The 13,223-nt window shown below is 38.5% G+C and overlaps 2 protein-coding genes across 5 annotated transcripts; one reads left to right on the top strand and one right to left on the bottom strand.

Annotated features, from left to right (window-relative positions):
- Positions 1 to 4,178: 4,178 nt before the first annotated feature.
- Positions 4,179 to 8,343, bottom strand: LOC112146802 (galectin-1). 3 transcript variants are annotated; one of them, XM_024272807.2, is made up of 6 exons: positions 5,558 to 5,695; positions 5,396 to 5,466; positions 5,122 to 5,150; positions 4,936 to 5,015; positions 4,606 to 4,777; positions 4,179 to 4,468 (listed from the first exon to the last, which is right to left on the bottom strand). In XM_024272807.2, the coding sequence occupies exons 3-6, from the start codon at positions 5,128 to 5,130 to the stop codon at positions 4,322 to 4,324; spliced, it is 408 nt and encodes a 135-aa protein (XP_024128575.1). In that variant the 5' UTR covers positions 5,131 to 5,150; positions 5,396 to 5,466; positions 5,558 to 5,695; the 3' UTR covers positions 4,179 to 4,321. The 3 variants fall into 3 exon arrangements, with proteins under 3 accessions (XP_024128575.1, XP_024128576.1, XP_024128577.1); XM_024272808.2 differs by lacking the exons at positions 5,396 to 5,466; positions 5,558 to 5,695 and adding an exon at positions 8,076 to 8,343; XM_024272809.2 differs by lacking the exons at positions 5,396 to 5,466; positions 5,558 to 5,695 and adding an exon at positions 5,700 to 5,804.
- pick1 (protein interacting with prkca 1) lies at positions 5,746 to 12,984 on the top strand. Of its 2 annotated transcripts, none has more exons than XM_024272806.2 (13): positions 5,746 to 5,813; positions 6,344 to 6,414; positions 6,567 to 6,678; positions 6,989 to 7,117; positions 8,472 to 8,538; positions 8,617 to 8,706; positions 8,793 to 8,846; positions 9,002 to 9,064; positions 9,570 to 9,703; positions 10,129 to 10,221; positions 10,295 to 10,345; positions 11,639 to 11,783; positions 11,894 to 12,984. In XM_024272806.2, the coding sequence occupies exons 2-13, from the start codon at positions 6,374 to 6,376 to the stop codon at positions 12,133 to 12,135; spliced, it is 1,221 nt and encodes a 406-aa protein (XP_024128574.1). In that variant the 5' UTR covers positions 5,746 to 5,813; positions 6,344 to 6,373; the 3' UTR covers positions 12,136 to 12,984. The 2 variants fall into 2 exon arrangements, with proteins under 2 accessions (XP_024128574.1, XP_024128573.1); XM_024272805.2 differs by having other exon boundaries at positions 5,751 to 5,888.
- The last annotated feature ends 239 nt before the right edge of the window (positions 12,985 to 13,223 follow it).

Here is a 13,223-nt window from a genome sequence, read left to right as displayed (position 1 = left end):
CGAACGGGATAATGGTGAATAGGAGGGTGGTATTTGGGTGCAGTAATGTGCCGAAGAAGGGGGTCTCCCTTCATGAATTTCCCGTTTCAATAAAGGAGAGGGGCGCTCTCCGGTCAGGGGCAGGCTTTGGGCCCTCCCCGGCCCTCCGGAGGAGGAACGCGGGGGGTGTACGGGCGCCTGGCGGGCGCGCGCCGGACGGCCAGGGTGAGGCCGCCGCGCTGAGGGGGGTTTGCGGTTCCGAGGCCCCGGGCCGGGCATGGGGGGCGGCGTGGGTTCATCCGAGCCCGCACGAAGGGTTTTTACTCCCTCCCGGGGGCGTGAGGCCGGCGGGGGTGGTCTCCGCGCGGGGCGGAGGAGGACCCCACTGGCCGTCTGGAAAGAGGACCCGCGCGGGGGTTGGTTGCCCGTGGGCGAGGGAGGCCGAGAGGGCGGCGGGGGAGCGAGTCCACCCGTCGCCGCAGCAGCAGCAGACCCGGGTGGGGGGGCTCCGTCCGCCTAGGCCCTGGAGGAGGACGACAAAGGACGCTCCGCGGCAGCGGCGGCGCCTTTCCTTTTCCGGTAATGATCCTTCCGCAGGTTCACCTACGGAAACCTTGTTACACTTTTACTTCCTCTAAATAAAAGAAGAATCCCTAAGGTTTCTTCTAAGGTTTCTTCCTTTTTCCTGACTCAGGTTTTTTAAGGAGTTTTTCCTTACTGAGAGGGAGGGTCTAAGGGCAGGGATAACCTGTTTATTTAGTCTTAGTTTTTAACTATTGTTCGTATTTTGAAGCCCAATGAGGCAAATTATTTTGTGATTTTGGGCTATATAAATAAAATTGAATTGAATTGAATTGAAATAGTCAAGTTTGATCGTCTTCTCGGCGCCATCGGTGTATGAGCTTTCACCATCGTCATCCGAAGCCCCTGTATCCTCAGATGAGGAAACCTCCGGTTCAAACTGGTAGGGCTGTACACCCTCGGAACCCTGTGTCGTTAAATTTCCGTGTTTGATGAAGGGTCATCACTTTCATCCAAAGAAATATCCGCTAAATCGTGGTCTACGTCGCTTCTCAAACCGTCCGCCATTATTGTTTACACTCTGGGATCCCTGAAGTGACGTCACGCGCAGCCCCCGCCCATCACCACCTATCGCTCAAATTTAAAGCTGTGCACGACCATAAAATGATCAATAAAATCGCGCTGGATCATTTTAAGTGAATATTTTTATCAGATTCGTTTTCCAAGTTCCATTGACTTTCTAAATTTAAAAAAAAAATTTGCCACTGCACGAGGCCTTTAAAGACTTCACCTTTGGACCAAATAAACTGTTGTCCATCTCCCGTACAGGCCTGGTTATGTCTGTTTTTGTGCCCTGCTCCCAGCTGATCTGGACAGTGGTGGTGGAGGTGGTGACTGACTGAATTGCTCATCTTGGCCATGTCACCTACCCCACCCCCCCATTGTGACACCCACTTGCATGCTGTTCAAAACTTATTAGAAAATGTTCAATGTCATCATTTTGTTACTTTTTCCAACCTGGGATCCATAGAGAAGTAAGGCAGAGCAGTTACTGGCTGTGCCACTTCTGGCTGGTGTATGACCTGTGGCAGCCGATCATCTGAACCAGACTCCTCAAGTGGATCAGGGACTGATGTGGTGTAATCAGGGACAGGTGAAGTTCGGGCCTCCATCTGTAAAAGCTGGAACTGATGCTGCAGACCTTTCAGCCTGTGTTCCTGCTGCTTTGCTTCCTTTTGGAGTCTCCTTTCTCTGGCTTCCTGTTGTCCCATTAAGCCTGTAGAATACAAGTGAGGTGTTGCAAGGTTGGCTCTTCCCCCTCAGTACCTGTACCAGCTCCTGAATCTCCAGCTTCCTATTCATTGTTCATGTTGGTATTGCTGGGGTCCGCAATTTCAATCTGGGCTCTTGTGGTTCTTCGTCCTCTGTTCATGGCTCACAAAAAAAGGCTTGCAGGGAGAGGGGAAAAAAAGCTGTCCTTAAACCGCTGATCCCACTACTGACACCATTATGTGGTGGACCAAGCAGTAAAGGAAAGGACAGCCAAAAATTTACATTTATTTTGAAAAAATGTTCTTTCTGTAAATAAAAATGGTTCCTTAAATGAGGTCAAAGTAACTGAAGCTTTAAAAAGGAGGACAAATCAACTAACTGAACATACAGACCAACAAACTCCACAGTTTTCAGTAGAAGTTGCCTAAATCTTAAAATACAAACCAGTTTCATGGAGAAAATTAAGGAGTGCTTTCCTAATCAAATCAGAAATGCATAATGGCAAAACAGATTGAAATGAAAAAGTGGAAATGTTTAAATCACTTCGTCTTTCATAAAATGTCTCCTTTCTGCCCTATACTTATTAAAACTAAAAACGACATGAGTAATGGATTCTCGCTCCCCACAATCACAAAGTCCACTTTCATGCTTGTTGATTGTAAATAAGCATTCAGCCAGACCAGTGTCCCAGCTTTACTCTGCTGATCACTACCTCATCTTAATAGCAAGAGTATGGAGCCGGTTGGCTTTTCTTTTTTTGGCCTCTGCCACTGACTATCAAGATGTTTTTTGTATATACTAAAGCACTCGTGTTTACCCAAAGGTATTATGTCAATACTATCTTTAGAAAGGGACTCCTTCGCCAGAGCATCTCCAGTTTCATTACCTTCAATCCCAACGTGTGCTGGAACCCAGATAAACAAAATACTGCAACCCAAACTCTCCACCTTGTATAGACACTGCAAAATTGAATAAATCAAGTCAGGACGTGTCTCTGAGTCCCTGTGTTGAATGGCCATCAAGGCATCTGATGAGTCAGAGCATATAATTTTATGTGGATGGATGTGATCTTTCACCCAGTTCAAAGCCCATAATATTGCTAAAAGTTCAACAGAGAACACAGAAAGACAGTTTGTCACTCTGACACACAAACTGACCTGCAATCCATCAACAGACACCCCAAAACCCAGTCTTATGTGACCCACTCTCCTTTGACCCATCAGTGAATATTTTTACTGCCTCCCTTTGTTCACTAAGATACAAGCTCAACCACTGACATTCAATCCCTTTATCTTTTCCTAGATCCATATTAACATCCGGTTCTGGTAGGCATCACGGAGGGATTGGAGGCCACACCAGCCCAACCAGAGAGTCACTCTGTACTCTCATAGACTCTAACACTTGCGCAACATGTGTCATAAAATGAACTTTCTTATGGATACCCTCAAACTCCCAACAGTCAACAAGACATTTTGGAGCCAAATCATGACTGTATCGTGCCACCCTAGCCTAGTAGTAAACACCCAGTTTCAATCGTCTTAGTTGCAAAGGTAACTCTTTCATCTCAACCAACAAAGCTGGAATCGACATTGTTCTAAATGCCCCACAGCAAATTCTTAAAGCTTATGCCTGAATTCTGTCCAAGTGGCAAAATCACCTTTTTATGCCACATTGAAAAGATATATTTGATACCAGGCCCTTCTTCAGGACATGTTGAGGCCATGAGCACAGGACTGCAAATTCATCCCATGGTAAACAAAATTAATTGTATTTGTTTGTTTCCTTACACATCTTAAAATGTTTTAATGAGATATTGGAGCCTACATTTTATTGGAATTCATTTCTTCCTATTTTTTATTCATCATCAAAAATCTTGCCCAGGCCACAGAATAATATTTATCCAAACCTTTTTTCGTGTCTCTCTTTTACTGAAAAAACAGCTTCAAATACTAACTGTTGTGAGATATGTATTTTTTTTCAGTTTTGTTTCACTTTTAGATTAGTACTTATGATTTCAATTTTATGGATCAACAGCACCTTGTAGCAACTTTGTTGGGTTGTATTTTGCTCAGTTAAACAGCCATCATGTCACATGACAATTTTTGAGGAAGCATCAATCAAACTGTTCATTTTCCTGTTCAGAGTCAGAAAAGAGAATTATAGTTTTAGTAGGTTCGGTATATTTCATATGCGTAGTTTTTGGTGGGTGATTTTGTTTTAAATAAGTAAATAGCTGTCCACTTTGATTTCCCAGTCTTATTGACTATTTTTATGCTTCAACAGATGTCTGGAAAATATGTAAGATGTTCCTTCAAAGCCAGTTGTAGAAGCTGCAGAAAGTGGGTTAATAGTAAAAAATATTCTAACATTTTATGCTTAAATAAGAAACAAGACTCACATTTTTAATAACTATGCAACTTTATTTCCATGTATATGAGTTAAACTATTTAGTATTTTAGGATGCATTTGTAACAAGACAATCTATGTTTTAACTATTTTTACCCACATTTCAGATTTAATCATCAAGACAACTATAGATGTATGTCTCTCAGCAGATCTTAAAACTTGTGAGTTTGAAATCTCCTGTAATTCTGATGTAGGTGATGACGTCCATCCCAGCACGGTTAGGAAACTGGACCTCATGTCCGTCAGGTAGCTCCACCTCAAACATGTCTCCAGATAGTTTTAACACAATCTAAAAAGAAAAGAAAAGTATTTTATCCTTTAGACCAAAAGTATATACACATTATATATGTGAAAACAACTACAATACAGCACATTTCGACTAATTTGATTAAATACACGACCTATTTCCCAGCATTAGGGTCTCACCTTCACATCACTGCCCCTCTGCAGAGGATTGTCAATTTCCCGTTTTTCATCACCCCAGCACCCACCAGTCTTTGAGTTACAGACAAGCACAGCACCATCAGCATCGTCATGGAAACGAGGGTTAAAGTGTAGAGCCAAGTCTTCTGGGTGACAACCGAGATCGATCTGGAATCTGGTTGAATAACAAATCTAAATGATTCCTACTTTAGAATACCATTTAGACTAAAATTAGGGAACTTGTTTCACAAATAAATCATCACTTTCATTTTCTTACTGAATAACTTTAAATTTACCTGGAAAATTACTGTGAAGTGTGATGAGGTGGATTACCTCTCAGCATCATGGAGAATCTCTCCCTTCACTTTCAGCTTTTCTCCAGCTGTCAGAGCCACATTCTTCAATTCGAGTTCCTGACAACAAATTTAAGTGTAATAAAAATAGATCTTTATCAACTGACAAGATTAAAATAAAAACTTAGAACATGCAGCCGATGTGGATAAAAGAGTGCAGTCTTACCATACTCATTCTGCTGTTGAAATACCTTCCTGCCAGACAACAAAGTGATTAACTTTACATTTATTTATCAAGGTTTTAAATACAACTCAATTTAATCACTTAAGCTTTTGATTATTGTTCTTGATTAGAAGTAATCCCCCCCCACCCCGGCGATTGATAAAGTATATTTGATTGATTGATTGATTGATTGATTAGGATACTGAAACGTGTAATATAATAATTGTCTTTTTTTCCTTGTATGTTTAAGTAGCTCAGGTGTGCAGAGTGAGAATACCTGGCAGCCAGAAACAACCAAGAAACCAAGGTCTAGAATAGCTTCCTCAAATAAAACTATTACAATTCAAGCTAAAAGAAAAAGAAAATGTGTTTTAATAAAATAAAAGTACTTCATATATATATTTGACAATCGTTAAACTAAAATTTACTCTCATTTTACCTTACTACTCGCTAGAGGACTTATTAAATATTAAAGCAAAACAACACAACCTTTATAAGGTAATAATAGATATTGTTAAAAGTATAAACAAACAAAAAAACATTTTAAAGTGATGTAAACGCATTAAAATTGTAGTTCGCACCTTTTATAAAACTATTTCCGTTTTGTTGCCGGAAGTGACAAAATAAGGTAAACAGGAACCATCAGTATTTTTTTTCCCCGCAAGGAAAGTACAAACCGAGACGTTTGGTCTGGGGTAAGAAAATACCGCCGAATCTCAAAAGCAGATTGCGACACAGATATATGAAGGATCTACTGTAGACTTGTAAAGGTAAATAGTTATTAACCTTGTTTATAAATGAATGACGTTTCTGTTGCACCTGCTAGGAGGCTAAAGGAGCTAGCGGCTAAATGAGTCAACATTAGCAAGCTTTCATTGTTTTACTCATGTAGTCTGGTGGTTAAAATAAAACACTATTCTGCCAATATATATACTGTTATTTGAGGTTTTGGGTTCCCTTCTTACTCGTCATTATATCCAGTTTAAAGTATTGAATTTAGTTTTCATGACCAGCTGTTTCCGCTGCCTTCCTAGCCTCTCTTCTCTGACGAACACAGCTGCAGTGCTGACCTTGTCTAACACTGGCGCATAGATATATTTGTTTTTAATCACAAATCTACAACGGACCTTATTAAAAATGGTCATGAATTGTCCACATTTGTTTTGTAATAATTAATTGTTGCGTTCGGTAAAACTGCAGATAACAGCTGCTGTCACTTTTTCAGCTTTCCGGGGACAGCTGAGACTGTCCTGTAATGTTCACAGACATGGACTATGACTTGGAGGAGGATAAACTGTGAGTTTTTGTTTATTCTTCTAGATTTAAAGTCCTGGATTCCAACTAGACTGCCATTACAAATTTCTCAATGCAGAAGATGAAGAAAAAGATGATTTTCCCACAGATCATCTAGGAAACCCCAACTTAGTGACTTGTTTTCTTCTCTCCAGGGGAATCCCCACTGTTCCCGGCACCGTGACTCTAAAGAAAGATGCTAATAATCTTATTGGCATCAGTATAGGAGGTGGAGCACAATACTGTCCTTGTCTATACATTGTCCAGGTGTGTGGAGATATATGATTTGTCTTTAAAATTATGCTTTCATTTTGATATAGTGCTTTTCTCTTTTCAAAACAGAATGAAACCAATAAACATTGTTTCATGTTGCTCTATTTTTTATTTTTATTTATTTTATTTATTTTTTTGCATATTTTGTTTTGCTCACAGTAGATTATGCAATACGTAAACGGTGTAGTTGGTACCCTTCAATTGTCTCACAGGTTTTTGATAAATTGTCTCACAGGTTTTTGATAAATTGTCTCACAGGTTTTTGATAAATTGTCTCACAGGTTTTTGATAAATTGTCTCACAGGTTTTCGATAACACCCCCGCAGCTGTGGATGGGACTCTGGCAGCAGGAGATGAAATCACTGGTGTGAACGGGAAACCAGTGAAAGGGAAAACGAAGGTGGAGGTGGCTAAGATGATTCAGGCTGTCCAGGTATTTCAGATTTTATGACGGTGTCACAGTTTGCCTTTTTTTACATTTCTAAAATATGCATCAAGAAAGCAAATGCTACACAGAAATGACAGATCTAAAACAAACTTTTTATTTAAAAGTATGAAAACTTTGGACTTCGGGTACTATCAAAGTACTATTGAGTATTCTTTATTCTATTTTCTGGTTCACTGCCCTCAAGTGAGCCAGTGGCAGAACTGTGGGATTTATTTCCAGCTGTTTTCTGCATTTCAGTCTTTGGTTTGCTTGTGAAAATCTCAATTGTAAAAGCAAATCGAATCAAAAGTAGGTAGAAAAATTCTTAGCATTTCCTGCCCACTTGAACCAAGTCTACAGAAATAGATGTGTGAAAGCAACGTTCATAAATGAGATTTTTCATAGTAGCAGCTTTATTAAAAACACAAACAAAAAAAGCAAATTTTAGACATTTATATATTTGGCAAACATATAATGGACAAACTGAGTCAAGATGAATTTGCTGTTGAGGATGCTGGAGAATAAAATGAAACACAATTATTGTGGATATGTTACAAATATAAAATGAAACATTACCTTGAAAACTATATTTTGGACAGACTTTGGTAACTTGTGTCCCCACGTTAGATTGTCAGTAAAAGTAACAGCTTTGAAATAATAGAATTTTACCTGCTCTTTGGTACTAAGTTAAACTTTTAGCCATGAGTTTAGTAGTTTAGTTATTTCATTTACTTAAGCTACAGACCCATATTAGGAATAGAAGCATTTTTGCTAAATTAGCATCTTTTTCAGTAAAGATTTTCTGTTCGCACCAACATTTCAGCTGAAATATTCAATAAATCAAAGTATCAGAAAAAGAGTATAGGATTCAAAAAAACATTAGAAAAATCTTCTATTTGATTCAGTGTTTCAAGCTGCAGTTTGAAGAGAAGAAAACTACAAAAATAAGCGGAAGAAAACTCACTCTTTCAAGCCCAGCAGTTGGTGTGAAGCCTCCAGCTTGAGCAGCAGACGGGTGTACTGTCCAGTCAGGCAGACCTAAAGAGGTCAGAACAAAAGCATGCAGCACGTGACCTCATGTCATCCGTTCAGAGGGCTGTGTGGTTTTCACAAGCTTTGTTCAGACCCCAAAAATGCCTCAACTTCCTGCATGATGAGATAAAAGCAGGTTCAGAGTGGGATTCAGAGGATTATGTTGCGTTTGTGTTCAGAACAAACACCGCAGTGTGAACGTCACACATCACACCATCAGTTAGTTCTGTTCCACAAACACAAAAACTCTTTATATGTTTCATTTGCATATGTTTATAATAATACATTTATTCATATTCAGTGAGATTGACTTGCTTTTTCTTAACAGGGAGAATCAGTGATCCACTACAACAAGCTGCAGGCTGACCCCAAACAGGGGAAGTCTCTGGATATAGGTTAGTGCTGCTGTTATCAGAGAGCAGTTTGTGTAACCGTCTGTGTCTTGTAATGTGAAAGTGTGCTTTTGTTCTTAGTGTTGAAGAAAGTCAAACATCGCCTCGTGGAGAACTTAAGCTCCGGCACAGCAGACGCTCTGGGACTGAGCAGAGCTATTCTCTGTAACGGTGAGGCCGATGTTCTCCATGCTGAATCTGTTCAGAGTTTATAGTCAGATTATTTTAGTGTAAATAATGCTGATTTCTTTGTGTAGATGGGTTAGTAAAAAGACTGGAAGAGTTGGAGAAAACAGCAGAGCTCTACAAAGGTAAACAATCTTAGTGAAGAAAATTCGTTTTAGTTTTTGCTACATCATTTCATGAATGTTTCATAAATATTATCAAAATATATTTTTACTTTGCGTCATTATTACTGAGTTTGACGAGGTTTAGGGTAAATGTTTTCCTGGACGTCACTCCTCAGGGCTGATGGAGCACACCAAGAGGCTGCTGCGAGCCTTTTTTGAGCTTTCTCAAACTCACAGAGGTTAGTATCACCAATAAACAAATAAAATGCTTTCTTTCTTCTTTCTGCTGGTTAAAACATTTATAGTTTTACATAAAGAAGCTTTTATTTGAACATTTATCCAATTCTCTTTTATAGGATCTCATGTTTTAAATTGATGTCAAAGACTTGCACATCTTTGAAGAAAACTCAAAAAAACAAAACAAGATATTTAATACATATTCTTAATAATCATAAACAAAAAAAGTAAACAAAAGTAGAGTTCTGTGGAGAAATTGAGTTAATAATTCTAAAATCAACATAAAATGAGTTGTCTAAAGAAGAAGAGTTGATTCTCCTGTTCATAGATCAAGATTGTTTTTTTTTAGGTAGAATTTTTTTTTGCAGCAAATTAAACATTTATCTTATTATATTTAATTATATTAATGTTAAGAGCCTTTAAACAAAAAATGTAATTTTTCCAGCTTCCTTCTTTCTTTGATGTCAGTTTGCTGAAGCTTTCATTCGTGGCCGTTCTGTCTTTCAGCTTTTGGAGACGTCTTCTCAGTCATCGGCGTGCGAGAGCCTCAGGCTGCAGCCAGCGAGGCTTTTGTGAAGTTTGCAGACGCTCATCGCAACATCGAGAAATACGGCATCCAGCTGCTAAAAACCATCAAGCCTGTAAGCATGACCTGAATGTTGCCTTCAGCTGCAGCACTGAGCAGGAGAGGTGTTCTTTACAAAGCTCCTGCAGAAGTGTGGTTCACTGATGTGATTGGAGCACCAGAAACAGACCCCTCAGTCCTGTGAGACTGTGGATCACTGTGGAGGTTTGTGAGCAAAAATCCACAGACTGGACTGAGAACAACTTTTTATTACAACTTTGTTATGAACTCAGTTCTAAAGATGAAGCTTTCTGTGGATAAAAATATACTTGAAAATCTTTTCCAAAAAGCTTCCAAAGAGTTCAGGTCTTAAGAAAGTTCCTGTTCTGTATTTTATTCTTCAAAAAACACTCACTTGTTGAAAATAATTCCTCTATTCCTCCTCTCACATCCAAACTTTTAAACTGTATATCTTTTGTTTTCCTCTGAATCTTTTCCCAGATGCTCCATGATCTGAACACATACCTTCACAAGGCCATCCCTGACACCAAACTCACCATCCGCAAGTATCTGGACGTGAAGTTTGAATACCTGGTGAGGCCTCCTCATGAGTGTTTCTTACATAACTCGCTGCAGCTCATAACTGCATGAAATCATTTCATTTCAGTCCTACTGCTTAAAGGTGAAGGAGATGGATGATGAAGAGTACAGCAGTATTGTAAGTATTCATGACATTACTGTAGTATTCCAGTGAGAAATGCTGAAGACCAGATTTCACTTCTGATTTTGGTCTGTTTGATAAACACAGTAATGGTAAAACATTAAAACTAAATGTTCACTCTAAAAAAACAATTGTTGCCACTAAATATGTTCCTGTATTTTCCCTTTTTTGTTTGCGATAACATTTAATGAACATAATTGTCCTTTAAAAACAATCCTGAAGTTCTAACTCATTTTGAGCTTTGCTTTCCAGAAATGTTCTGCTGTTTTTGTTGAACTATTTCGTTCAATTTATTTTCACAGAAAATCCACTGACACTAAATCACACTGGCGAACCTAAAATAGTTTCGTGAGGAGATTTTCTAGTTAGTTTTTCTGTTTTAAGATGAAATTTATCCAGAAAAAATAAAAGAAACTGTGAAAAAATGCTTAAAGACGCATCAGTGTGTTTAGATTTGAGGTGTCAAACTCAATCGCACAAGGGGCCAAAATCCAAAACTCAAATTAGGTCGCGGGCTGAACAGGATAAACATTTATTGAAAACTAAAACAACATTTTTAAAACTGTAACTTTTTAGCACAATTATGAATTAGATATATAGCAGTACCTGCAATAATGCTAGTATGTAAGCAGTATTTGACTGCTGAATATGCTAATCATGATAGCTGAAAATAACGAAGCTAAAAACCAGCTGGAATATTAGCTAAATGCCAAATGAGACTAAAAATGAAATTAGCTAAAACAGCTAGCATGTAGCTGAAATATTAGCTAAACTCCAAAACTGCATTAAAAAATCTTAGTAGATGCCAAAATAGTCCAAAACGCTTGAATGTGCCAATTTTTAAAACTTTAACTTTTTGACATAATTATAAATAATAAAAAGGCAGGAATATTATTCCAGAATGAATCTTAACTTAAACCTTAAATAACTTTCAATATTTTACTCTCCATACAAAATATATTTGGTCAAAAAGTTAGAAATACGCATAAGATAACATCAGGCCATTAATAACAATAAAATAAAATGATCCGGAGGGCCGGATCCGGCCCCCGGACACTGACATTGAGACATGTGGTTCAGACTGACTAGTGATTCCATGTCTGTCACTTACTATTTCATGAATGAGCTACATGGACTAGAAAAAAGTGAAAAAGCAGGTATTAGTTTTAGAAAGTTTTTGTTTGTTTGTTTTTTCTTTTGCCAAAAAAAATGTAAGTTATTTCTTGAGAGTTCTTTAGAGGCCTGTATAGAGGTAGAAATGGAAGTGAACAACAAAGCCTTTCTCCTCAGGCCATGGGAGAACCTCTGTATCGCGTCAGCACAGGAAACTACGAGTACCGCTTGATCCTGAGGTGTCGACAGGAAGCTCGCGCTCGCTTTGCTAAGATGAGAAAGGACGTCCTGGAGAAGATCGAGCTGCTGGATCAGAAACATGGTTTGTTCTGGTGTTCTTTCTCTAATATGACCTAAATGTCAAATTTTTCTCTTGCATTAGCTTGTGCTGCTGTGTCGCCATGGTGACCTGTGACCTTTCCTCAAATGCAGTTCAGGACATCGTGTTCCAGCTGCAGCGCTTCGTCTCTGGCATGTCCCATTACTACGATGAGTGCTACGCCGTCCTCAAAGAGGCGGACGTCTTCCCCATCGAGGTGGACCTCTCTCGTACCACGATTAACTACAGCAGCCAGTCCCTCTCGTACACTGAAGATGAAGACGAAGAGGCCGGGGAGGACAGCGGGAACAGACAAGCCGAGAACGGAGCAGAAAAACTAATTGATGACGATTGAGTGTCTGCTTTTTAATGGTTTCATTTTACTTTAGCACTAACCAAACAGATATGAAGCTGCACAGCATTTACTGTTGCTGCTAGAAAGCTTGATGTTTGGGGTTTCCTGCAGACTAACACCTGAGTGGGTGAATTGATCACTGCACATTTTGACTTGATTCTCTTTTGACCAAAAACATTCTGAATTTGGCGTCAGTGATAGATAATATCAGTTTTAACTGTCAAATATAATCTTTTCTCTGCTGTTACAGTTGACTTTTGATTTGTTGGTTTTCAGGTAAAAATACCTTTGGTTAATGGGTGACCCAGTACTCTCCCTCCAAAAATTGGCTCTGCCACAGTTAGATGTCATTCATGTACTTTTAGCCTCTATTAAAAAAAATCTAACATTTTTTTGTTATTTAATTATGTTTGCATTTCTGCTGTGCATTCTTAATAAGTTTAACAAAAAACATGTTTTATGCTGTCAGCACTTCATGTTAAGTCTGTGCTTAATAGAACATTTATGGAAAAGTCAGCTGTTATGTTTATTGTTTACTTTCACTTTATTTATTCTATTTTTAAAAATATGTTTGAACTCTAAAAGTTAAAAATTGTAAAAAATCTATTGCTTTTTTTGTTAACCTATTCTTTAAGTGACCACTGGAGGGCAGCATTGCTGGGTTCTGTACACTAAAGGGTAGAATTACTCTGTAATCTTCTGCTGTTATATGTTTTGATTGATTCCAAAAAGCTGAAAAATTATTTAAGGGATATTTTGTACATGCCGTTGTTCAACAGCTAAACATTTTTAATTATTGTATATATTTATTTAGGCCCTAAATAAAAATTCCTCAAATACTAAACACAAGCATGAGCTGGGGTCTTGAGCTTCTTCTTAATTTCTTCATGTACTCTTATAATGTTTTGATGTAAACATTTACATTCACAATTTATTTGTTCAGTTTTAAAAAATGGTACAATACACAAAATACAATAAACAGTAAAAATGTAAAATGTTCTGTGAGTAACCTGTGGAGGAGAGCCTGCATTTTAAAAAGCTTATGAAAAGAAACATTGCTTTGTTTCTCTAAGCGACCACCGGAAGGC

This window comes from Oryzias melastigma, linkage group LG8 (assembly GCF_002922805.2).
Source record: "Oryzias melastigma strain HK-1 linkage group LG8, ASM292280v2, whole genome shotgun sequence".
In the NCBI taxonomy this organism is placed as follows: Eukaryota; Metazoa; Chordata; class Actinopteri; order Beloniformes; family Adrianichthyidae; genus Oryzias; species Oryzias melastigma.
This window is presented reverse-complemented; position numbering and strand designations above follow the sequence as displayed.

Coding starts and splice junctions, on each gene's coding strand:
- LOC112146802 (XM_024272808.2), bottom strand. Junction 4,778..4,935: donor ATTCTCCATGATGCTGAGAG/GTAATCCACCTC, acceptor TTATTCAACCAG/ATTCCAGATCGATCTCGGTT. Junction 4,469..4,605: donor AGAGGGGCAGTGATGTGAAG/GTGAGACCCTAA, acceptor TTTTCTTTTTAG/ATTGTGTTAAAACTATCTGG.
- pick1 (XM_024272806.2), top strand. CDS start 6,374: ATGTTCACAGACATGGACTATGACTTGGAGGAGGATAAACT. Junction 8,707..8,792: donor CAGAGCTATTCTCTGTAACG/GTGAGGCCGATG, acceptor TTCTTTGTGTAG/ATGGGTTAGTAAAAAGACTG. Junction 9,065..9,569: donor GCTTTCTCAAACTCACAGAG/GTTAGTATCACC, acceptor TCTGTCTTTCAG/CTTTTGGAGACGTCTTCTCA.